The sequence below is a fragment of the Eucalyptus grandis genome, chromosome 9, assembly GCF_016545825.1.
Source record: "Eucalyptus grandis isolate ANBG69807.140 chromosome 9, ASM1654582v1, whole genome shotgun sequence".
NCBI lineage: Eukaryota > Viridiplantae > Streptophyta > Magnoliopsida > Myrtales > Myrtaceae > Eucalyptus > Eucalyptus grandis.
The window spans coordinates 6,563,043-6,586,712 of record NC_052620.1 but is presented as its reverse complement, the minus strand read 5'-3'; the positions used below and the strand labels follow the sequence as shown (position 1 = coordinate 6,586,712).

Here is a 23,670-nt window from a genome sequence, read left to right as displayed (position 1 = left end):
ATAATAAAAAAGAAGACGAAGAAGAAGCGAAGTCTCTATCTTCAAACCCTTTTGGGGGTCTCAAATACCTTTACACTATCCTCTGTTGATGTAACCAAGAAATGGCGATACACCCTTTACAAAAAAAATTCATACAAGGCGTATAACACCATATGCCCAAGCGCCAGAGAGGGGGTAAAAAAAAAAATCAATGGCAGCAATTGCAAAAAAAAAAAAAATACAGGCAAAAGGGAAATAGCAAGCCAAAATCAATTTACAAGGATCAATCGACCTAATCTAAACCTAATACATTTCCTCTCACCAATGTATTTGAAAAAAAGAATATCAAAGAATGTTTTCTTAGCCACCTCTGTCTCTTCCTGAGTCATGTCTGTCCGAGAGCGTTCGCCGAGCCTGCTGTTTTCCTCCGCTTCCCAAGCTCACGGCCTTTTCTCGGGAGCAAAACCCAACTTGAGGTGTAGATATGGCGGTTTTGTTCACATTAGGGGAAGATAGGCGCCGCCGTGCCCTCTTTTCAACACGAGCGGGCCCGCGTTTTCAGGTACCTTATCCACTGCCATCGTGCACGCGTCAATAACGTCCCCAAACCCTGTTGCAATGGTAGCCATCTGCATGCGTAGCCGCAAGTCCCTTGTCCTCTTCAACAAGCATCTAAACGACCTCGCCAAGTACTTGGCCCATTCGGCCGGTAAACCGCCACCGCTAATCCAGATCGCGAATTGATTCTGATCAACTCTAGCAGCCATTTCTACCCTGAAGTATCTTGCTATCTCAATAAGCATCGATGGGTGAAGCGGAAGCACGGCCACAAATTCGGCCACAAATTCTTCCATCAGTTCCGGGTTTAGCATCTTGCTCCAGAGCACTGGCGCCCACTCGCTCGGATGGTTGAGACCGTAAGCTTCTGCAACTATTAAAGTTTCTTGGAAACGAGACTGCTCAGCCATTGCACGCCTTGCATTCGTCGGATTGCAGTTAAGCCACTGGAAATCGGGCATTCTGATTTGGAGGGAAACAAGGCAAGCCTGAGCACATGCCTTGAATGTTTTATTCCCAGCATCAACTGTGGCAAGAACTTCTGCAGCTTCAATGAAGTAGCGCATGGAATCTAGTAAATCTTCATTCTGGTCTTTGTCATGACGTTGGAACCACAGTTGAGAAGACTGCTCTGCTCGTGCCTCCAAAAGTGCAGCCGTTTCATGCCTCATGTCGAAGTGATTATAGACCTGCAAATAGATTTAAAATAGTGTCACTAAGCCAAACCGAGCACCACCCTCCCAGAGTAAAGTGATGAGCACCTCCCATGAAGCCTATCATTTAAATAATGCTCAAATCCACGTGTTTCAGCCGGTGCGCAGATTAGTCAGGGCAAAAGATAACGTGACGTAAGCATTCTTGTGATGAAACTCTCCAAGAACTAATGAAAAACTTGAACAAACTGCCCTAATAATTTTCCTCTAACCTAACACACACAAAACACCCCCCCCTGCCCCCCTGGGGGGGCCCAAAAGAAAATCCGAATCCTCATGACAAGCATTGAAAAACACTAACCATGGCAAAAGCATCAATGTCGTTTGGGTTGAACTGCTTCAATGATGTCAACACAGCCATTCTGAATCCTCTGATAACTTTAGCATTATTAGCTGCAGCAGTACCAGAACTTGCATCTATAGCAGCTGAAAACTTCTGAAGAAGAAGATCCAGTTGACCATTCTCAATGAGAATGCCGAGGATAAAATTAAGGGCATGGAAGTTTCCAACTCCAGTCATTAGGCGAGCCAAACACGAAAAATCACCCTCAGACACATAAGAATCAACCCTGGTAGCAGCAAGGGCTACAAGAACATCAACTCCATCCAGGCATGCTGATGATTTGTAGAAGTGATGAGACAAAATAAGAAGCTCCACCTGTAAAGAAAAATACATGCCTCATTCAATTCTAAGTGCTTGATGAGATCATGTATATGTTATCTGCTCCTGTAAGCCCTCTTAACATTTACAAAATGCTCCCATGATTGTTTAATGTGAACCTAGGAAGAAATAAACAAATAGCATGCCCGTTGGAAAGCATAGCATTGGGTATACACTTGGGGGTTCAATTCCATTTATACCATCTCTGAGTCATAGGAGTACCCCAAATATTGCATTAGCTCCAAATTGTAATTACCAGTATCTAATTCATATGTTCCGCTATAAATATCAAGCTATGCTATAGCATCTGTAGATCTATCATATGACATCTTTATGCTATAATTACTAGTGTCATGAAAAGACAGCACACAACAGTAGACATCATGATATATGCACATCATCTCTGATTTAACATTAAAGAAAGCCTCTCGACCTCAACTAGAACAACCTAGTCCTTGAACCTCATTATTGGGTAAACAATAAAACCAATTAAAAATTAATCCATTTCAGTTCATTTTCTTTCTTATGAATGACACGACTGTCATCAAACAAGCTTCAGTTTGCCTTTGCAAAGAACATTGAACAAGATCATGCTTACACAGAATGAGCACAGCTAGATAGAGAGAGCCAGCTCAATTCTATCTTTTTGTTAAAACAGATATAAATAATCACTTAAAACTCACAAAATCAAAACTTTTCAGTGATGTAATCTAACATACACAAACAACATTTTGCCATTAATCATGAGGCTACAATGACTAGCAATCTCCATTAAATACAGTGTTACACATTTACCTCACACGCATGTGGTATTTCTTGCCCAGTTATAACCAGGCGCATCAGCGCATGTCCAATTTCAGATTCAGAAGGACATAGTTCAGCCCACGTAAGAAAATCAGAAATTCTCCACAATAAAGGAGATGGTCCTTCCTCCTTTTGAGACTCCATATATCCACCCCGATGTGCAGCCAATAACCCCTGAAGTACAAGAAAGCAATGCAGGCTCAAAAACATAGGAATAAACCAAACAGCTAGTTTTGACATTAATAAAATTAGTAAAGAAAACCTAATACCATCAGGAAGCCTACAAAACCGCAAATCACAAGTGGGTGAACATGAAGATGATTTTGACATTCATAACATGGAAAGATAGTTGGGGTAAGTCTCTGAATTGGAACTGACCAAGTTATCACGAACAAGAAGAAGATAAACTCGTTGGTCATCCCAGAATTGCATCTTCATTCATAAGATTGCTCACAGATGGTCTGTTAGCATATCCCTTAAAGTATAGAGGAAGTTAAAATATTGTTACCATATGGTAATATTTCCTTCAAATATTTTTTGTCACTTTTAACTATTCCATGGTTGGCATTATACATTGGTCTCGGTCTCACGTTCACATACTCCGAAGCAAAATGGATTAGCTGAATGTAAAATACCAACATCTAGGTGGAGACACTAGTTGGAACTAGAAGTTGGGTACCAAAAGTTTATAGGGATGGTGCAGTTCCCATGGCTTGTCATCATACCAGTGACATGTCATCCTCATCTTCTTCTTCTTATTCTTGTTTTATGATGTAAAACAAATGCATATAGGAGAGGAGGACGAAGTTTTGGAATTACTGTGGAACATAGATACAGGAACTTCACCAATTGATACTGGGACTACTGTCACGTCGAATATGGACACATAGATTCCAGCTAAATCCCCAGGGAAAGAACAGTGAATATAATGTGGTTATCTTACTTAGTTCTCTTTCCTCAAGGACCTCTGTGAGATTTCTCATAGACAGTTGAATGTGTTTCATCTGTTATTTACTACTGACTGTAATATAATTTCTAAAATCTACAAGGACACAATTGTTGTTATATGCCCACTAATTTATTCTATAAGAGGAAGCTAGCACTGTTTCGGCTGTCCACTCACTTAACTTTTTTCATTCAGTCAACTATAACATCATGGAGATAGCAGTACAGAAAAAACAGAAAAAATTTACCTTTAGAAATGATTCAGCAAGAATTTGGGCTATACTAGCAGCTGGCATGAAATGAGTATGGACCAGGAGCTTTGCTTCGTCAAATGATTCTTGGGCTTTTAGAGAAAGTAGCTGTAGGACCTCAATTGGCTGCTTCTCAAAAGCTTCCAAAAATGAAAGACCTAGCACATTAGCAGATTTCACAACTGCTACTATCCTTCTACAAAGTCCCCGTCCTCTACCTTCAGGAAATATGGTTGTTAAACTCTCCAAGGCCTACATAACATATGAAACAGAATTCAGATTCCGCATATACTTCATCACAAGGCTAAAATAATATGCTTAATCAGGAAAAAGAGGACGCAATGCATATACTACAGTGGATGAACAACACTTGGTATATTTTTTAAAATCTACTAATATGTAAATTTATAAGCATGTTAAAGAAGGCAATTAATTAAGGGTTAGAATATTACCTGAAGCAAGTTGAGAGACTGCTGGTCAGCCAAAATATTGCATGATCGAATCACCGAAATCACTTCATCATCGATCATGTACACTGGTATTTCACTACGAGGTGTTGAGACAGCTGCCAGTTTTAGAGCTGTATCAACTAGCAAAAATTCTGAAGGTACGTGCCCTGGTGACAGCTTAAGTTGAAGTTGCTTCGCAGCACTAATTTGCCCAAACTCTAATAACTGCAGAACAGCCCTCTCCAGCTCTTCTTGTCCTACTCTTTCCTCCCACTTTGAAAGTGGAAGCTCCATTTTTGAGTTCTCATCATGTAATTGCAGGTCATTCCTAGCATTCAGACAACTGATACCATCTTCAGAATCAACCATGTTGTCCATGGTATCCACTACAGCACGTTTGAATGGTGCAGAGCTTTTTGGCCTCCTTTTTGTCTTTGCAGTGCCACCTGCGAAGTACGAGAGGCCAGAGTCCAGTCCTTGGTGTTTAAGATTTGAACCCCCGCCTTCCTTTGTGTCATGCTTCTCAACAGTTCTACTTCTCATATTATTCATATGATTATCCATTTTCGATATGATGCTTGCAGTCTGGTCAACCATGCTGGGACCACAATCCATCCCAGGATTGTGGCTTGGACTAAATGGACTCGACTCACCTTCACTTTTTACTTGAGCTTCTGATTCTACTGCCAGCAGCCATACTCTGGTTTCAATTTCTCTTATAAGATGCAATGGATAAACCCTGATGATATCAAGTTACAGGTCAGAAAAGAAACCATATCCCTGGAAAATTTTAGATGCTTTATGAACAGAGTATGCTTACGGATGGGAAAGGGTCATCATCCCACTCAACCACTGGAGAGAAAGCAGCAACAGCTCATGAAGCTCCTTAGCTGGAAGATCTTTCTCCAAAGTTTCTGCATGTTTAAGGAAGAACAATCCAGCCTGCAAGCAACCTCAAATCAGCGATATAAAACAGCATTTTAAAGCAGAGTTCCTTGACAAAAATACATATAAGATGATTCAACCTGTAAAGGTGGAAAAGAATGTCTGATGAACAGCGTTTGGCAGTGACCCCACAAAGCTAATCTTTCTTCAGGAACATCCCAAAGGAACTCTTTCCACTCCGCCACCATAGATTCAGCCTGAAGAAGCTTGAAGAGTGAGCTCTAAAGCTAACATGGTTACATGCCGTACCAGGAATATTTCAAGCATGTCTAGGTAGATCAAAGAATAAGCCCCATTTGGATTGAAAAATTTGAAAGGAACTTGCAGAATACAATAATATCAACAGAGAAGAGTGAAGTCCTTGGGCATTGCATTTGCACCTAAAGCTTCTTTAAGCAGCATATCTAAGGCTTTTTTATGCACCACATTGAGAAGAAATTATATAATAGAATTCAAAAGCAAACAATTGCATAAACTTTAATATATTTAGGTCTTCTTCATAATTCAGTTGAGAGCCCAAAATTAAACCAGTTAGCACTCAAAGAGATTAAGTTTGCATGGTAAAAACAAACAAGTTTTGACTTAATTGATTAAAATAAGTGCACATTATACTTAAGTCTGAATAAAGGAACGAGCTTCTTGATACATTTAAGGGGTATCCTTAGTGACATTCAGGATGTTGTCAATTGAATTGCTATAATCTAATATTAACAAAACCACATTATAAAAGAATCTAATCACATTCAACATTTAATTTTCAGCAACTAGAAATACTTTTAGTTTAATCAGATCTGTTTTCCACGCTTAAAAATGTTTTCTCATGAAAAATAATAATCAAAACAACAGTTTCCAGCATTTAGTATGTTTAAAGAAGAAATTCTTCTTTAAGACATCTGAAATGGGTAAGTAGCAAAGGGTGATCAAACATCCAGGAGCGGTCCATGACAACAACTATCATCAGGTATTAGCAATGCCTTCCGATTTTAAAAGGGTATTTTTATTTTTTATTTTTGGATCAAATGCAATTAGGAGTTGAAAATTCACCAGCAACATAATATCATTCACCAATTTTCTTCAACTATACCAATTTTTGCATGCAAGAAATTTATAAATATAATGCCATAAATATTCTTTTCTATTATCTTCATAAAATGTAATGTCATCAGAATTTATTACGTCTCTGATGACAAGACCCTTCCAGGACCCTATGACTAGTCTCACTAATCATCTTCATTGAAGGATTTGCTGTAGAATCACAATTAACACGGTTAGCAATACCGTTAGTTAATTGACTGGTTTCTTTGTCAAGTTAGTTTCCATTTCAGTACCTGCGCTACTTGGAATTGCATTGCTAGCGAATTCTATAAATATGAGGCCCTAATTTCTGTCTAGATGTTCAAGAAAGTTTACTTACAAAAGCTGCTTTATTCAGGAATAATGTTAATACAATTTTCAAGTGTGATGTTTGAGAAGCCCCATGGCAGATGCCTATGGATTCTCACTGTGATTGGTAAACCTTCTCTAGGACTCTACACCTTTAAATTTCTATCCAACTTGGTCTCAACATTTATCTCTCACAGTCGTACAAAAGAGAATATGGTCTGGCCTGGGCCATGAGGACATCGAGACGCTAGAATATGTCACAGTCAGCCAAATCAAGTTACTCCCACCATTTATCACATCTAAATACCATTAAGGGTCTACTTTTCATCAATCAGCAACACAAGAGCAGCAGCTTATGTACTGTTAGCCTTCTGTGATCAACTTGTGTATCCATGGACATTTCCGTCTTAACTTTAGGCATTTAACCAATTCTTCTCTAGAACAAATACAAGTAGGACTTGTCAAAAGAAAAAACCAAATGCTCCTCCAAATCAAAGTACTTTGATTAATCCACATTACTTTCATCACCATGGTTGTATGATGTATTTAAAAGATAATAAGAATCTGCTGAACTGTGAGGTCAGAAAGTTTGTGCTCTAAAACGGGAACAAGCCAAAAAAACAGGAGGCAATCTCGGACTCCTAGTGACATCACGTATTCAGCTGGATAAACTACTAGACAGTCTAAGATGCTAAATAGTGGTAGAAGATTAACATTTGTTAAGTATCTTACCCTTGTATAGGTTGATTTGGGAATTCCTATAAAGGCTTGACAAGACTTCTTGGCAATCAGAAAAATGAAAACAGAAAAACTGGAAAAAGTTGTACCTGAGTTTCAGTAACATGGTGAACAGAAGATTTCCAAGGTCCCCCACTGGCATCCAACTGTCTGGCCCAATTTCGTGCTTGGTCCCAGTAACCGTTCTTTTCTAGCGCTGCCAAAAGAGAAGCATCATCTAGAGTCTCATTACCAAGCTGCAAGACGTCGTCTTTCCGCAGTAAGGGCTCAGCTAAGTTGATTTTCCAGTGAAGCCGTCGATAGTATGCTGCAGCAGATCCTCCATCACCAAAGTCAGTTGATGTAAGAAGTTTCAGTAAGCATCTCTTTTCATATGGAGATGGACAAGTAGAAAGAACGGCATTCGCAGCTGTTACAGCAGTAGAACTTATCCATGAGCTTGGTATATTCTCTTCTTTTTTCATACTAGTCTGTAAGGTCGTTGGTTCTTCCTTAACTCGGGTAGAAAAGGAACCCAAATGCGCTGAAGCTTCAGATAAGCGCATCTGAGAGAATGCCTGACAAAAACATGGTGTGTAGAACATGAGTCATCAGGGCTGCATGTCATGTAAAACAGTTGCATACCTATGGAAGGATACAGCTTCCTAGACCTATAAGAATTCATCCAATAAAATGCCACTTTTATCATTCTAGAGCACAAAATTAGATAATATGAACATGTGACCCAAATTTATTATTGTTAGGAGGAAACATCTGCTGCTATTTTTCCCTCTTGATTGCTTAATCTGTTCCTGGATAAAGTCCCAGATGCAGTCTTTGCAAATACTTAGTTATTGCAGAGATACTAATCCAAGACCAAAAGTATCAATCAAGGGGGGGAAAACCCTCAAAATCTAATGCCTAAAATCAGTTGAGCTAGTTATGCACATATTCTGTAGACTCACTTAAAAAGAAACACGTGCTATATAGTATCTTCTATCAGGAGAGGATTGGCAGAAGACGCATTCCTTTCATTCCCATGTTAGATATTCTAGCCCTTGACTTACCCTAAGAAAGGAAAGCAAACACTAAACAGCCCTTTCACAGAAAACATGCACCAGTCAAAAGGCAAAAACCAATGGCAAAAATAATCCTGTGCATCTGAAAGCTATAGCACCAACAAATTTGAATTGTTGATAATCGTTATGATGGACATTTTTAAGCTCCATGATAACCATCATCTCTTCTGGAAAAAGCACTTCGTTCCCAGACTCTTCCATCTACATAAAATCCTAAGCACATTATCTTTACCAAACAATTTCAGGGTAGATCTTTCCTGCTGCTCGTACTAGTTTTAATAACTACTTAGTGTAAAATGTGGTGCACATTTTTTGGCATGTCCAGACCAAAAATGCAATAAATAAATAAATAAAGCATGTTCTCTCATCTTGCATTTTCATAATTGAGAGACGAAGGAGTCACTAAAAAGTTCTCAGCAGATTGCAAATTTCTGTGGAGAAAAAAAAAGGCCCATACTAGATCTAACGGATAGAAAATACAAAACGATGTCAGACCATAAGGCAGAAACCTATAGAACTCTAGGGACAAAAGATAGTAATTAAAATTCACATCCCTGCATCAACTGCAATTTATTTAAGAAACAACCAGTAGTAACATAATAAAACTTGGAAAGGACAAGAAGATACTAAAATTCTCATACCTGCAGAGCGCGGATAAAAGGTAATAAAGAGCACGAAGGAAGGAACATTTCAAATGCCCTTAGCAAAGGCAAGAACAGTCCTTGCTCACAAAGCATGGCGACCATCTTTGACAAAGAAGTAGGTCCTTCATCACATATGCTAGAAACTCTGTCTGTGACTACTTCACCTTTCCTTTCGCCCATAGGACTAATGCCCTGATCAATAAATGCCATTTCCTTGGAGAAAACATTTGATGATTCACCATCTGGGGCTGATAGATCAACAGGTTTAGGTTCCATGACCCGCCTACGCTTGGGATTGCTTCTATTGTAATGAAATGTAAGAGCTCTATCTTCTGTTGGCTGGGAATTAGAAGATTTCACAGCTGCTGCAACATTATTTGCAATGTGCAAAGTCATGTTGCTGACCTTGACCAATGAAGTTTCCCTGCAAACAAAAAAAGGGCTGCTTAAGTATAATATGTTATTATCGTGAATGTAGATAGACCCTGAGAAATATCATATTGGTTGGAAGCAACAGATATATTGCATTGCATATCACAGAAATAAGCAGAAATTTGAATGAAGACCAGCATGCATGCACTGAGAAATATCTAGAGGATGCAGAATAACCTTGCTGCAGTAATTTCCAGCCAAACTCTTAGGCAGGAAAATGGAGTCACGTCTGGGAAGCAAGAGGCTATTGTCGCCAATATAGACCATGACAACTCTTTTGCTTTGACCAAAAGAGCCTCTCCAGGTTTCTTCTGCTTTTCACAATCCGCAAGGATCCTGAACAGTTCTACATGAATATATGTGTTTTCATCCAAACAAGATATTTTGCTCCCCTTTTCTTCAGTATCAGAATGTGATGACAAGCCAGCTTTTTTTCTTGACTGCATGTTTTTCATCACAGTTAATATATGAAGCTTGAGCCGAGGGTCACTAAACTCCTTCAATGCCTGATAAAGACAAAAAGTGTTGAGCTGGAAGTGGACGTTGTATGTATTTTAGTGATTTAAAGAAATAAGGTGATTAAGTATAGGCTTCACTTACAACTTGAACTACTACATCAAAGGGGTATGCTCCAACCTGAGCTTCAGACAAGAACCCAACCTTTGATGATGACAAGAACACTGTAAGATTCAAAGTGAACAAAGAGTTTATATCACACAATTGAAAAATAAATGACAATCAGGGAATACCCAATCATTATCTCTTGCCAACAGTGCAAGGTATCTTGTGCTCAATGGAAGTTGATGCATCTGGCAGAAAGCTGTGACTAGATTCCAGCATTGGCTGGCAGCTTTTTGTTCTGATCTTAAGTCAGCTCCGTCACCTTCACCACTTCTGAGCCAAAACCCACATGTCCTTCCATCTACCATCGGTGGGAGACTAGCCTTTTCCAGATGCTTTAAGACGAGCATGAGAGGTCGTGATTGTCTCTTACCATTAACCAAATCCGCAACGTCCTTCTGTTTACTGGAACTTGCGCAATCATTGTGCAGATAATCATCTGCCAGTGCTTGAGCGAGTGATTCTGTTAATTCTGCTCCTTGTGATGTTACATGAAAAGCCGAGCCTTTGGGAGACAACTGTCTATAGTTCTCATAATTCTCGCTAGACTTGTAATAGGAAGATATTCTTCTCAAAGCAGCAATGTCAACTCGGAGCATACTAGCAGATAAACCACAAAGCTCCAAGCAAAATGCACAGGAAGCAACCAACATAGGATCCTCAAAATGCATAATAGCAAGTGGCATCACCTAAACAAATTCCCACAAGAAATAGCAGACCATATTATAACTTGAATTCCACAGCAACTATAATTATCAGTAATTGGACTAACTTATCACACCCTACACTAGGCATATGCCCATATGCTTCGCAGCAGAAGGTAATTTTATGAGCAAAGTTCAAACTTCTTTGATCCAGGCCACTATTTAAAAATAAAAAAATAAAAAATAAAAAAAGCATATAAATATTAATGTGAAGAATGTTGAGTAATTTATAATTCGATTTGGGAAATATAGTGGAGTAAGTCACTGAACTATAAATAACAGCGCAACTGATACTTTCCTAAACAAACGCAAAAATTCATCATTCAACATCAACCAAAGATTCTTTTCATAAAGGGAAACAAAGGACAAAATGATAAGAATAGAAACGAAAATGGATATTAAAACTCCAATGTCTCAATCTCAAAATAAAAAAGCAAAAAAAAAAAAAAAAAATTACTTCTAATATCAATAGATCGGTAAAGGTATAAGAGCTTAAAAGTTTTCACTTAACAAAAAACTTATTTATGAAGCTAAGCTATGAGTACTCATCTAAATGTTTAGAATACAGTGTATCTAATCTGACATGTATGAAATCAATCCTCCCTATCAAGTATGCAAATTATAATGGGCATTGTTTGAAGTAAGAACAAAAACATCAACATGGTTCCTAGCATCTGTGCTCATGCACAACTATATATGAATGCGAAAGATAAGTTTGGTTCAAGTGGGAATGCCACATGTTTAATTTTCAATATGCAAAGTTGAAACAAAGACCCACCAGGGCATCACACTGTCTTTTGTATTTTCGCCAGTTCAAATGATTTATTTTCTGCAATTTCAATTTTCCCCATGATTGTCTGTTAAGTTATCTAAAATTTCATCTTGACAAAACGAGTGTAATAATTGTTTAATTCACGGTGAGATGTCGATATGTTCATTCACAAACTTACTGACATTCAGTCTTTGTCTGGCAACAAATCAAGAGAGAATGTAATGAGAATTAATGACGTAAACAATCTGCTTATGTACATCAGTTTCAATTGCTATCATCAGTTATTGTGCTGCTCATTTCTCAAAACGCCCTCACTAAAAATCAAAGTCAATTGAAGGTTTCAGAAAATGTACTTACTCTTTTTTTTTTTGGTAAGTAATATAAAATGTACTTACTCTTACTCTTTTCAGAAAATGTACTTACTCTTCATCTCTTTAACTAGAGACTTTTTAAGCAAGTTTGTCGCAGTAAAGACGATGCCTTTTTTTCCAGTTTAGTCCCTTTGTTTCAAAAGTTGTTTCTATTTCTACATCTGTTTCTTCCGCACTTTCCCCTTTCTTCCATTTCCAATGCTTCTTCCAATTTTTTAGCAACAATTGGTAACAGTAATATGCCAGCAGAACAATAAGCCTAAGTATGCAGTATCTTTTTAGACCATTTGATTGATATTTGATACTTAATTTGGGTTTAATATGGCACTTAAGGACGTGTTGCTGATCACTATTGCAATTTCTTAGGTCCTGGCATTTCTTTATGAATGAATAATGACTACCTCAATAAATTATAATCATATGAGGTAACACAACAACATTAAATGCTAAGAAAGAGTCCGCCAATAAATACCAATTGATGCTTTTCTCGCTAAAGTTATGAGTATTTCTTCGTTTTAATCAAGTACTTTAAAGTTGAGTCCATCACATTGGGCATAAAACCCAAAATTGCTATAACATGTTTTCATTTAAAAAATGTTACAAAGAACAGGAAAAAACCCAAGATAAAGAGCATTGTTGGTGTAGAGTTAGTGCATTCACTATCTTAGGTGGATGTTTACCCTTGCAGGAAATAATTCCTCATATATAGCCCATTCAACTTGGAGATAATTGCACAACCATGCATGTTGAAATTGACCACATAAGTAGAGATTACGCTTGCTTATAGTTCTTTGTCATTGTCCATAATATAGATAGGCAAAGTAAAGAAGAATAACCAGGAGGTTGAAGAAAAAATTAATTGAATGGATTGATCTAGGATTTTATGACTGTTACACAAATAATTGTGTATTAAAAGGAAGAAAACTAATGAATAGTGAAATTTCTTAACGTCATTGATAAAATAGTAATAAGTATATAGAAAACAAAATAAGACAATAATCAACAACAATGATCACCTCAGTAATTATGAAAATATTTGTGGATTAAAACATAAGAAAATTTTAAAAATATAATGATGACAGCGGGAAAATGTTACTCTCAAAAGTGGCAGTACATATGCACCATATTTAAAAAAATTGAAAAATATATATAAAATAAAATATTAGAGTTGGAGAAAAATGGACTCAAACTGCTAAAATCAGCCATAGGATAAAACCACCACCTCTCCAACTCCACAGCCAATTCATATTTAGAAGATAAAATTAGTGGAGTCAAATCTTACATGCCCTCTTTGGCACCTTCACTAGCTTCTCTATTGTGCGAAACTCAAATAAGCAAATATAGATATTGATAATTTCTTATGTTCTGTCTAATGCTCGATATCTCAATGTCAAAGTCTGATTAGAAAACAGTGCAGGCATAAAGAAGTTCAAGACCCCAAAATCAATTGAGTCAAAGAAACATGGTGCCCTGGGATCAACTGGTTATCAGTAGTTTGCTATGTGGACCAAACACCCATTGAAACAAATTGCACATAAATTCCTTGAAAAGGGTCCCTTACAGATGCAAGAAGCAACTCTTCATTCTGAGTAACGGGGCCAAGCAGTGTCTGAATATCTGACTGAACATTGCCTTGTACATGCACTCGTCTTTCCAACTTCAACTTCTGGACTCTAACACCAAGAAGGTGGTTAAATGCAGCCAATGGACGGCCACGATGTAAGTGGTGCTCAAGGCTAAGTCCAGTTTCCTGAATTCAATGTGAGTCCTCAGGATATAACAAATATGTTGGAGCAACTTTGGAGTAGCAGAGTTAATCCAGATAGCAAAGCAGGTGAGATTAAACACTCCCCCATCCCCCAAAACAAGAGAGAGAAGGGAGCTGAGAGTCCATTTTATTTGCAGAATAAGTAGATAAGGGATATTTTCAACATTTTCCACATTGTAAATTACAAAAGACAATCCTATCTACTTATTAGCATTATCTGTTCTCTCAAACTCACTTCTTATTGTCCAACCAACACATCTTAGCACCCATAAATTGACCTTAAAAATATGCCCCCATAATCACTAATTAGCCACCAATCACCACCAATGCTGACAATGTCACCAACTCCGGTACGCCAGTAAATCCACATTAGAGTTGTGTGCCAACACCCACGCCACCCTAGCAACCAATATTTTCAGGAATTTATCTCAACACAAAGATATATAGAGCAGAGCGAACTTAGAATTTCTTTTCTTTCTACAAAAATAAAGAAATATGTTTCCTTATGAAAAATTTAATGCAAAACAAATGGACCTGAGATAGAAATAGTATAAAGCATATAACCTCATATACACAAAAGGACCCTACTTTTTTCGCCAACATCTAAGGACAGGGACAGTGTTTAGAGCTTTGAAGAAGTGTGGAAGGTTAGGGGAAAGACTGCAGTCTCTTGGCTGACAACCCTTTTAAACAGAACCTTAAGATCCAACAAAATGCCAATGAATAGAGAAAAAAAGACCTTGGTGCCTATCTCCAAGAACAATGGAGACATTCAAAATTGTGCCAACTACAAAGGGACAAAGCTAATGAGTAATGCCATGAAGCTAAGGAAAGGTAATCAAGCACAGATTAAGGTAAGCCTCGTATCTCAGTCAAATAATTTGCTTTTATGCCAGGTAGATCAACTATTGAGGCTATTTACCTATTACAAAAATTGATTGAAAAGTATAGGATAAACAGCAAAATGTGCATTTGCTGTTTATAGATATGGAAAAAGCATATGATAGAGAACCAAGGGAAAACCTTTGGAGGGTTCACAGAAAGAGTAGGGCAACATGTTGCCTATATACAAGCGACAAAGTATATGTGTGATGGAGCCGTCACATCCATTACAACAAATGAAGAGAAAACAAAGAATTCCAAATAACTATAGGACGGCAAGTTAGGCCAACAATGCTTGATGACACGGAGTGCTGGAGATTAAGCAATAACATGTGCACAAAAAGAGCTCAGCAAATGCTTAGTTGGATGCAGTGGCACACAAGAAGAGAGAAGATTAAGAATGAAGCTATCAGGGAAAAAAAAGGCATTGCCCCAATTGAGAATAAGATGAGTTTAGACCATCTGAGATGGTTTGGTCATGTTGAACGAAGGCATATAAATGTCCCAACAATGAGGTGTGAACAAGGATTGGCTACATTGCTTGAACAGGGTTGGGGAAGGCCTAAAAAGACATGAAAGGAGATGATAAAGAAAGATATGAAACATCTAGAGCTCAGAGAGAATCTAATTAAGAATCAAGCATAATAGCATCACAGGACTCATGTAGCCGACCCCAGTTACTGTGAGGCTCGATTGCTGTATCCCCACAACTTCTGAATGTTCATTCAAAATAAGTAAAGACCCTTACCATCTTCCTCACTGCTGACTATCTCTTACGAAGGCCAATATCATAAAATGACATCAGCATTTATCCACTTTGTCACCAACCACCACTACTAGCTAGAACTGATTTGCAAAGGCAAACCCATGCAATATGTAATGAAGTTTAAAACAAATTTCATAAAAGTTGAAAAAAATCTTCCAAATAATTCAATGTCTCAATTTCTCATAGAGGAAATAAACTGAAAAAAGTAGTGTGAAGATTCTCATTTTGTTTTTGGTTCTTTATTTGAGAACAGACATGGAAAGAGCAATTGAGCATACCTTAAGTGAAGAATCATAGAGTTCCTCTTTAATGTGCTTTTCAATGGTTGCTTCCCAACTGATAGCACTAACCTGAGCAAGTTCATTACCATTTATGAAAAGATCATCTCTGTGTAGTAAATACTCAGAAGTGGATGGCATTGTCAATGACTGCCATCCAAGAGGACCCTGCAATTAAATGCCGAGAATGTGATTAATAGAGAAAGTCACATAAATCATAAATCAGACGGCATCTAGGGGTGAGCATGGTTTCAGGATAGAACCTAGAACCTGAGAACTGGACCAATGGGAACTTGTAGGTTCCAGGTTCTAAGGTATACAAGGTAGGTTCCAAGTTCCAAAAAATAAGAAACCCATTTCAACGGGTAAGTTCCAAGTTCTTAGTTGGAGGAACTTGTAACCTACAACCTAAAACAAGTTTTAATATTTTTCTTGATCCATGTCTCCGTACAATCTTTCGATATTCTATGTTGTTCGATGATGAGTATATAATCTGAAAGCATTAGTTCGAATTTCCCTTTTATGTCTAAGATTTTTACTTTAATAATTTTCATATTTTTTTGTGTATCTATATATAAGTTATGATTAATGAATTTTAACCGTTCATACAATAATATAAGTGGGACTTGAGAAGACCTTGGAACCTATGACGAGATAGGTTCCAAGTTCTAGAGTATGTAAGGTAGGTTTCAAGTTTCAAAAAAATGAGGAACCTATTTCAATGGGTAGGTTTCACGTACCAAGTACTTGGTACGAAACTTAGATTCGCTCATCCCTACTTCTATCTAGTTAAATTCCTTGCCAAGAATTCCTTTTCTTCTATTGATAATTTTGTTCATTTTGTATTCTTTTTTATGAATGACAAGCTTGTCTATTATTATTGCGTTCAGTTTCGTTTTGTTTAACTAAAAATGAAAAAAAAAAAATGTTGGGACTTTGGAACTGAGCCTGGAACTTGTGATAGGATAGGTTCCAAGTTCCAGGTTCTAACGAGTAGGTTCCAAGTTCCAAAAAATGATAAACAATGGTAGATTCTAGGTTCTAGGCAGAACCTATAAGGAACCCAGAACCGCTCACCCCTAACAGCATCTACACTAGAAGCAATAATGCAATCCACACACAAAATATGTATTAACCAAAAATGCTAGAGAGAGATGGTGTAGCAGCAGTGGGAACTGAAATAAAACATATGCAACCTGTATGTATAGCTGTACGAGTCTCCTCACGACCTTGGGAAACCAGCAAGGTAACATTTGAATGAGTGAAGTATCACGGCCAGTGGAGAAAAATATATGCTCACGCCAACTTAAGTAGTCTGATAAAGCTGAAGATCCAAACACTGTGAATTGCAAAGCAGAAGAAAAAATAATCAAGTGTACCATTACATGGCAGACCTCTCATCAAAGAAAATCAAAGGAAAGGGTTTCACAAACTAACCATTTCTTACTTTACTTCCAGGAAGATTGCAATTCCCATCTTGCCCTAAACATGCCCCTACAAGGGTGCGCCACAAAGTTGGAAATTGTTGCAAGGCAGGTCGAAGGTTCTCCAATGTGCATTGTGAGGAAGTACTCTGCCTTTTAACACTGCCTGTGCTCAAGCAGTCTTGAATGGGGATAGGGGCATACATAAGAGTTGCAATAGCAGCCAATTCTCCCCCTCCTTCTGCAATCTCATCCACTGTGCGTATGACAGAGTGCGTCTCCAACACATTCAGATTACTACCAGGAGATAAACCAGGAGCTACTATTGCACGAGAATTAGAAAATGATGCTTCATATTCACACCCCTTAACTCTAGCAAAGAGCAACCACCTCGCCCATTGACAATCGCCCTACAAGAACGGATGGTATAACAGGTCACTATCTCAGAAGGATTGGCAACAGCGGCAATAACTAATTGATCTCTAGTATAAGTAGCCGAAAGAAAGAAAAAAAAACCTCCTTTTTGCCTCATCATGGATTTCTCTTCACTTCTCACAAAAAGTAAGTAACCCAAGAACATTATAAAGGAAAGAGATGTATAATATAAGAGTGACCCTACAACTAAAGCATGACATTAAGAACTCTTGAACCCTGTAGATCATGTAAGGATCCACAACGTAACAAGGGATGCCCAAGAGTTAAGTAGTCAAATTATTCTGGCAATATTTTGAGCTATAAAGAAGAAAAGGGAACATGGGCCATATATAGGCACCAGAGTCTCTCCTCAAGAAATAAGTTAAACCTTATCTTATTGAGTAATAGCTAAAACTAAGTTGCTGCATTATCCATGATGTTCCAAATCTCAGTGTTACGAAAGTAAAGAGAGTCTAAAATGCTCATTTTTTTTCTGAAACTCCATGGGATTCCCAATGATTTTGGGTGCATCTACGTCAATATTTTCAGAAATGAACTTCCATAACAGATTTTCCTGACAGATAGATAAGAACAGAAAGGCAAAAAAGATCAGTCGGCAGTAATAGCACTATGAAAAGCACGAAAAGTTTATCCAATGAAGATATCGTAACCCTCTTATTACTACAATAATGCAAATTCATATAGTTCGCTATCTTACTGGCTTCTCAATCAAATTATGTTACCCAAAATGTCACAAGATTGACAAGCAGGTTATCACCAGAAATCTAGACATCGATTAGATCATATCGTGTTCATAAATCAGGACTTAACAATCATATTATCATCCCACTTAAGCTCCATGTCTAGAATTTCTCTCATCTATCTCACCCAATTCCAGAAAAGTCTTCAAGAATTTATATGATTTATAAGGTAATAGCTAACAAACTGACAGTTAACTCAGAAGACCAAAATGACAAAGAGAAGAGCTTGTCTAGCTTGAGAGTTGCTATTCTGATTGCAGACAAAAACTAGAAGCACTTCTAGAAGGTTATGATACCGCTTGCCTGCCAAATTCACCTGATTATTTGACGTCTACAATCAGTCAAGACTTCACCATCCCATCATCTAATGCTGAAACCAAAACTTGGCAAACCATCTATAATTAAGTTGGTCAACTATTATAATAGAAGATTTATTCTAATGAAACTATATTCATGCACACAGTTTCAAAGTGCGCTCTAGCTATAAGCTATTCTTTCTACAAAACAGAGGTAGCCAATGAAAGCATCCAAGAACTCAACATGATAATCTCCCTCTTTTGGCTTATTGTCAACAATATTTAAAAAATAAATTCTAATAAGTCCCTGAAGAGTAAGCAATAAGGCTGGCAACATCCAAATTGACAGCATGAATAAGGAGAACACTAAATGAAGGGGAAGAAATGACAAAGCGAGCAGGATAGAAGATAACTCTCCCTTTTAAGATTTGGACAGAAGAAAACAGAGAAAGAAAGTGAAGATTAAATCCAAATAGTTTGTAAGTTGAAAACTACTCGTTATGCAATGAAAAGAAAGTCACAGCTATGGTAATTATAGAAATTTCATGCATTTTCTTCTTCAAATTTTCCTTACTTATTAAGTGATAAACTCTCTCCCACAATCCTTTCAGATTTCGACTCAATTTCATCTCTGCAGTCTCTGCACATAAGGAGGGATCAATTTTCTTTCCAAAATCATTCAAATTGTCAAAATCTTCCTTTCCTTATCTCTTTGTCCTCTCCCAAAAAAAGTGCAAAAGAAATCTAGTCAATGTAAAAACGAGTGCATATACCATGATCTGGGATGACCTAGCAACTAATACATTGACTCAGATCTATTATACTTCTCCGTCAGATAGTGACATGATTATAGCAGTAACTAAGGTGCCATCACCCAGTACATCATACTTCATTACAAGCAACCGTCCAAGGTTTCTTTGACAAAGTTATATTCGATGTCAAATTGGTTGAAAAGATTTATTAAGTCATGCAAACAAAAAACAAAAAAAGCACTTCAAAAGATGCAGACTGGGTCTATTTGTAAATAAGAAAATTAAAATGAGGACCAGTAGCACTCACTGGATGTGAGAAAACTTACAACAGCTTCCAGCAATGGATTGAGGGATTCACTATCCAAACCAAGCATGTGATGATCAAGATAAAGGTCCAGAAAATCCGGCAAGCTGTACTGAGCACAATAACGTGCGATGACCTTATGCAAATTTTGACTAGAATCAGTAAGACAAGTTTCTCCGGCACTGGAGGCATTAACATTTGATGGTCCACTCTCTAATGGGGCATGATACTTTCTTGTAATGAAGCTCGAACGAGCCAGGAGAGACACTATGTTACATGTGTCTTCCCAGTACTCTCTTAAGAAAATAAACCTTTTTGCAAGCTCAGGCTCAAGGAGCATTTTTACCCACATAGAACACATCATATCTGCTGAAAACCTGAAAATCTTAACACCTGGTACATTGATGTAGGGGTCGTCGATTTCATCGGGAGAGAATAAATCATCAACGTGGTAAGAAACTTGCTTGCTATATCCATCTGTAGTGCAAGGCTGCAAATCATGAGAAGTGATTTGGAGTCTTCCGTCACATACTGCAGATGAAGGCATCAAGTCCAACAGTCTGGCAACCTCCTCCCATTCATTATGGGAGATGTGGTACTCAAGTTGCGAGTCCCAAAGACAATGAACCCCCATCACAAAAGGCTGATCAAGTACAATCTGTACAAGGGTAACAAAGTCATCCTCAGACTGAATATACTAAATCCAAGATGTTAATCAGCCATGTCAACCATCAAAACAAGATCCACTATGTTCTTATGAAACGACATAAAAGCAATAATAGAGATGGAAATCACCATCATAAGTCCAATGAGAATCACAAACTAAGAAACCCAAAAGCTCTATTAGTTCCTGTTCTCCTTTAAAGCAGTGAAACAAAAGAAACGCAACAAAATGGTTCTCAGAACTTAATTTCAATACATGAAAACCCAAGAGAAAGGACTGATCCAGAATCCGATCAGCCTTGTCAACCATCAAAAACAAGATCAATCATCTCCATGTATGAATAACAGGAAACCTTTTTAAAGCAATGACAGTGGTGGAAGGACAACTATAATCACATTACCAGTGAAAATCACTGCTGAAAAAAGCCAAGAATTAAATTAGTTCAAATTCTCTAATAAAGCAAAGGCATATGGAGAGACAATTTGACTCGCAAGCCTCTTGGAACAAAAGAGATGAAAAGGCTATCAGAATTAAATTTTGAATGGAAGCCAGGTAAATTTGCAACACAAGCTATAGAGAATAGCATCTGTATTTTCTGTATGTTTTTTATCAAATTAAACATAAATATCCCCACAATGATAAAAGCTAAATCAAATAACAAACAAAAGACCAGAGTTTTTGAATAAGTGCATTAATTTGCCTTTGCCAGCTCTAGTAACAGACTACAAGCAAGACAAGAAACTCAAAGGCATGAAGTGAGGCTTTGAGCTTTCATGGTAGTAAGTCAGCTATTCAAAACACTTGATGGAAAGATATATGAACATTTTAGCAAAAGTGGGACAGAAGAAGCTGAAAAGACAGACCACAGTGCATGATGTCATCAGCTAACCATAAAAAGATCAGAGAAGAAAGAAATGAATAAGAACATTCTGCTACAGAAAAAGTCCACACCAACATCAAACCTACAGTCAACGGCAGAGATATGTAGGATAATCTCATATATTTAAAGATATTTCCAACAATTAGATCTCACTATAGAAACAAAATGAGCAAAAGTGAAGAATTAAAATTGAGCCTACCAGGTCAGGAATGAAGATAGTAACATTATGCCTAGTAAACAATTCCTAGGCAGACTATAAATTTTGGGGAAGCAATTAAGTTTAAGCACAGCAGGAAAAAAATCAAGAAATATTCATTGTGATTATTTATATAAAATGGGAATGCTCAAGAAAACCAAATATCACACCAAGTGGCATTCCTTTTTTAACTTTTGATTCAACTAACATGCCCTGTTTTGAATAAAGACAATGACAGAAAAAGAAAAGACAATGCATCTAACATAAACTTACAACCAAAAAAAAATGACTCACCCGATCAATGGTTTTCTGATCCCAGATGCTAGACCAAGCAGCTGCAGCAGCCCAATATCCACCATGAACACTCTCTTCATTAACCAAAGGATCTAAAGAATTACCAACGAAATTTACCCATGAACCTATGACAGCTCCATCAATCTCACCGCACTCAATGGTAATATTAGTGAACATAGGTGAGAGCAACAATTGCATATTAATTTGCTCCGCTGCACTCTCCATTTGGCCCCTCCGGCCAAGAAATGTTTTCCAGAAACAACTGCTGGGATATAGCCTCTGTCAGACCGCCACAAGACAAAGAAAGATATTAGAGCAAAGAAAAAAAATAGCAAAATTATATATGCTGCAATGCCTTTAGATAAAGGATTTCCAGAATGAAAAATGCCTAATACCTCAATTAACGCTATAGTTTCCAATATCTTCAACTCACTGCCTCGCAAATAACCACATCTGTCCATCTCCTCCGCAATCTGTACTCGGAGAGATCTCCTCACGGTGCCAAAAAGTAATTCCTTCAAACAGGTTTTTATGTCTTCTCCAAGCTTTTGAAGCGTTGCTACAGCATGTCTTGTTTCACCCTGTTAACCGTGTTTCATTGTAATGCAATGACAAAAATATTTACCTTATGAGAAAATTCATTACCTACTTACCTTAAGAAACAAGTCATATGCAATAGCCCTCCCAACTTCACGAACTTCATTGAAAGTATCATAATGCTCATTCTCACCAATCAGATCTATTGACTGATGGAGGTGCAACTGAAGAACGGCTAAGGGGAGGCGGCCGGAAAAAAGAGCATCTCTGACCACAGTCTTAAGATCAAGATTGTCCATTTTCCACCGTCTCACCATCTCATTGGGATTTTCCAAGGGAAGAAGATTCCTTCTAGGGATGTTTCCCTCAACCACTCGGGGTACAATGGAAGATGTATCATGTGAGTCATCTAAATTCGTGAGTACTCCAGAATCCAAAGAGTTCACTGTCAAAGCCAGATTCTCATTATTTCGAAAACCCAGGACTTTAACCGGTAGAGAAACATCATGGTGGTTAGATGCTGTAAGGGACATCGAATTTGCTGGGGCAACTGAAAGTCCAGATTCATCAGTAGATGGCTCTGCATCCACCAAACTCAATGCTTCCCCTACATCCACCTGTAGAAATTGACATAATTATTAGCCACAAACATCTATATAAAGAAATCAGAACAAGCATAAGCATATCATACCAATCCTTGGCCCGGCCTTTGAAATTTTGCAGCAAGTTGTCCTTGCAAATTCCGAATGATCTCCAGAAAATATGCCATTTCATTAAGCCTTTTCATTTTTTTTATTTCACTTTGCACTTCCTCCACTAGAGGGGAGGGAGGAAGTACTTCACTGTCACAGCCCTCAAAGAAGTAAGCATGTTTCTTCTGCTGTGGCAAACCACATGTTCGAATCAGTTTGGTAGCGAAGGAAGAAGCCAATGCAAGAAGCCTGTCATAAATTCAAGATAAGGACAGCCCCAATTATGCACTAAACAATGACAAAATGAGGAAAGCCTTTAAGAAAACATACAAGTTGCAGCATAAACCCTTTACATTGTCTGACCAATCAAAAGCATAATCTGAAAAAAAGGACCTTCCAAAGAAAAGCATAAGTTTTTTCTTCCAAGCTTAAATCAAGGTGAAAAATAATCATGATAATGATATAACCACACTATGATGCACAGCAATGCAACTTGAAAGGTCTCTTGTGTGCTAATAATGCATTACACCTACAAGTGAGAATATTTTGGCTGAGTCAATTTTTACCAGTTTTGCTTTAATCAATTGATTCCCCTTGAAATGACAACTTGATAAATGAGAAATTCAATAAATAAGCACAAGCCATCTGGAAGTACGTTCTTGCCTCACTTGGAACACAACCAATTGAATCTCTTCCAGAAGGAAGTATCAGAAATTCGAATGCCATTGACAATT

General features: G+C 37.7%; 1 protein-coding gene across 3 annotated transcripts in view; it reads right to left on the bottom strand.

Moving 5' to 3' along the window:
- Positions 1 to 24: 24 nt before the first annotated feature.
- Positions 25 to 23,670, bottom strand: part of LOC104418188 — a 34,221-nt gene continuing 10,575 nt past the window's right edge. For 2 of the 3 annotated variants that reach the window (XM_018862669.2, XM_018862670.2), the window contains exons 6-26: positions 22,936 to 23,185; positions 22,361 to 22,861; positions 22,103 to 22,288; positions 21,708 to 21,986; positions 19,696 to 20,331; positions 17,160 to 17,556; positions 16,919 to 17,061; positions 15,723 to 15,890; positions 13,590 to 13,778; positions 10,310 to 10,870; positions 10,161 to 10,220; positions 9,738 to 10,066; positions 9,126 to 9,552; positions 7,516 to 7,983; positions 5,386 to 5,502; positions 5,181 to 5,302; positions 4,364 to 5,099; positions 3,909 to 4,163; positions 2,707 to 2,889; positions 1,552 to 1,908; positions 25 to 1,226 (exon numbers count right to left, since the gene is read on the bottom strand). In XM_018862669.2, coding sequence (XP_018718214.2) covers positions 477 to 1,226; positions 1,552 to 1,908; positions 2,707 to 2,889; positions 3,909 to 4,163; positions 4,364 to 5,099; positions 5,181 to 5,302; positions 5,386 to 5,502; positions 7,516 to 7,983; positions 9,126 to 9,552; positions 9,738 to 10,066; positions 10,161 to 10,220; positions 10,310 to 10,870; positions 13,590 to 13,778; positions 15,723 to 15,890; positions 16,919 to 17,061; positions 17,160 to 17,556; positions 19,696 to 20,331; positions 21,708 to 21,986; positions 22,103 to 22,288; positions 22,361 to 22,861; positions 22,936 to 23,185 — 7,114 coding nt within the window. In that variant the 3' untranslated portion in view covers positions 25 to 476. The remainder of the gene's footprint in view (positions 1,227 to 1,551; positions 1,909 to 2,706; positions 2,890 to 3,908; positions 4,164 to 4,363; positions 5,100 to 5,180; positions 5,303 to 5,385; positions 5,503 to 7,515; positions 7,984 to 9,125; positions 9,553 to 9,737; positions 10,067 to 10,160; positions 10,221 to 10,309; positions 10,871 to 13,589; positions 13,779 to 15,722; positions 15,891 to 16,918; positions 17,062 to 17,159; positions 17,557 to 19,695; positions 20,332 to 21,707; positions 21,987 to 22,102; positions 22,289 to 22,360; positions 22,862 to 22,935; positions 23,186 to 23,670) is intronic. The other variant, XM_039301702.1, reaches the window with a different exon arrangement.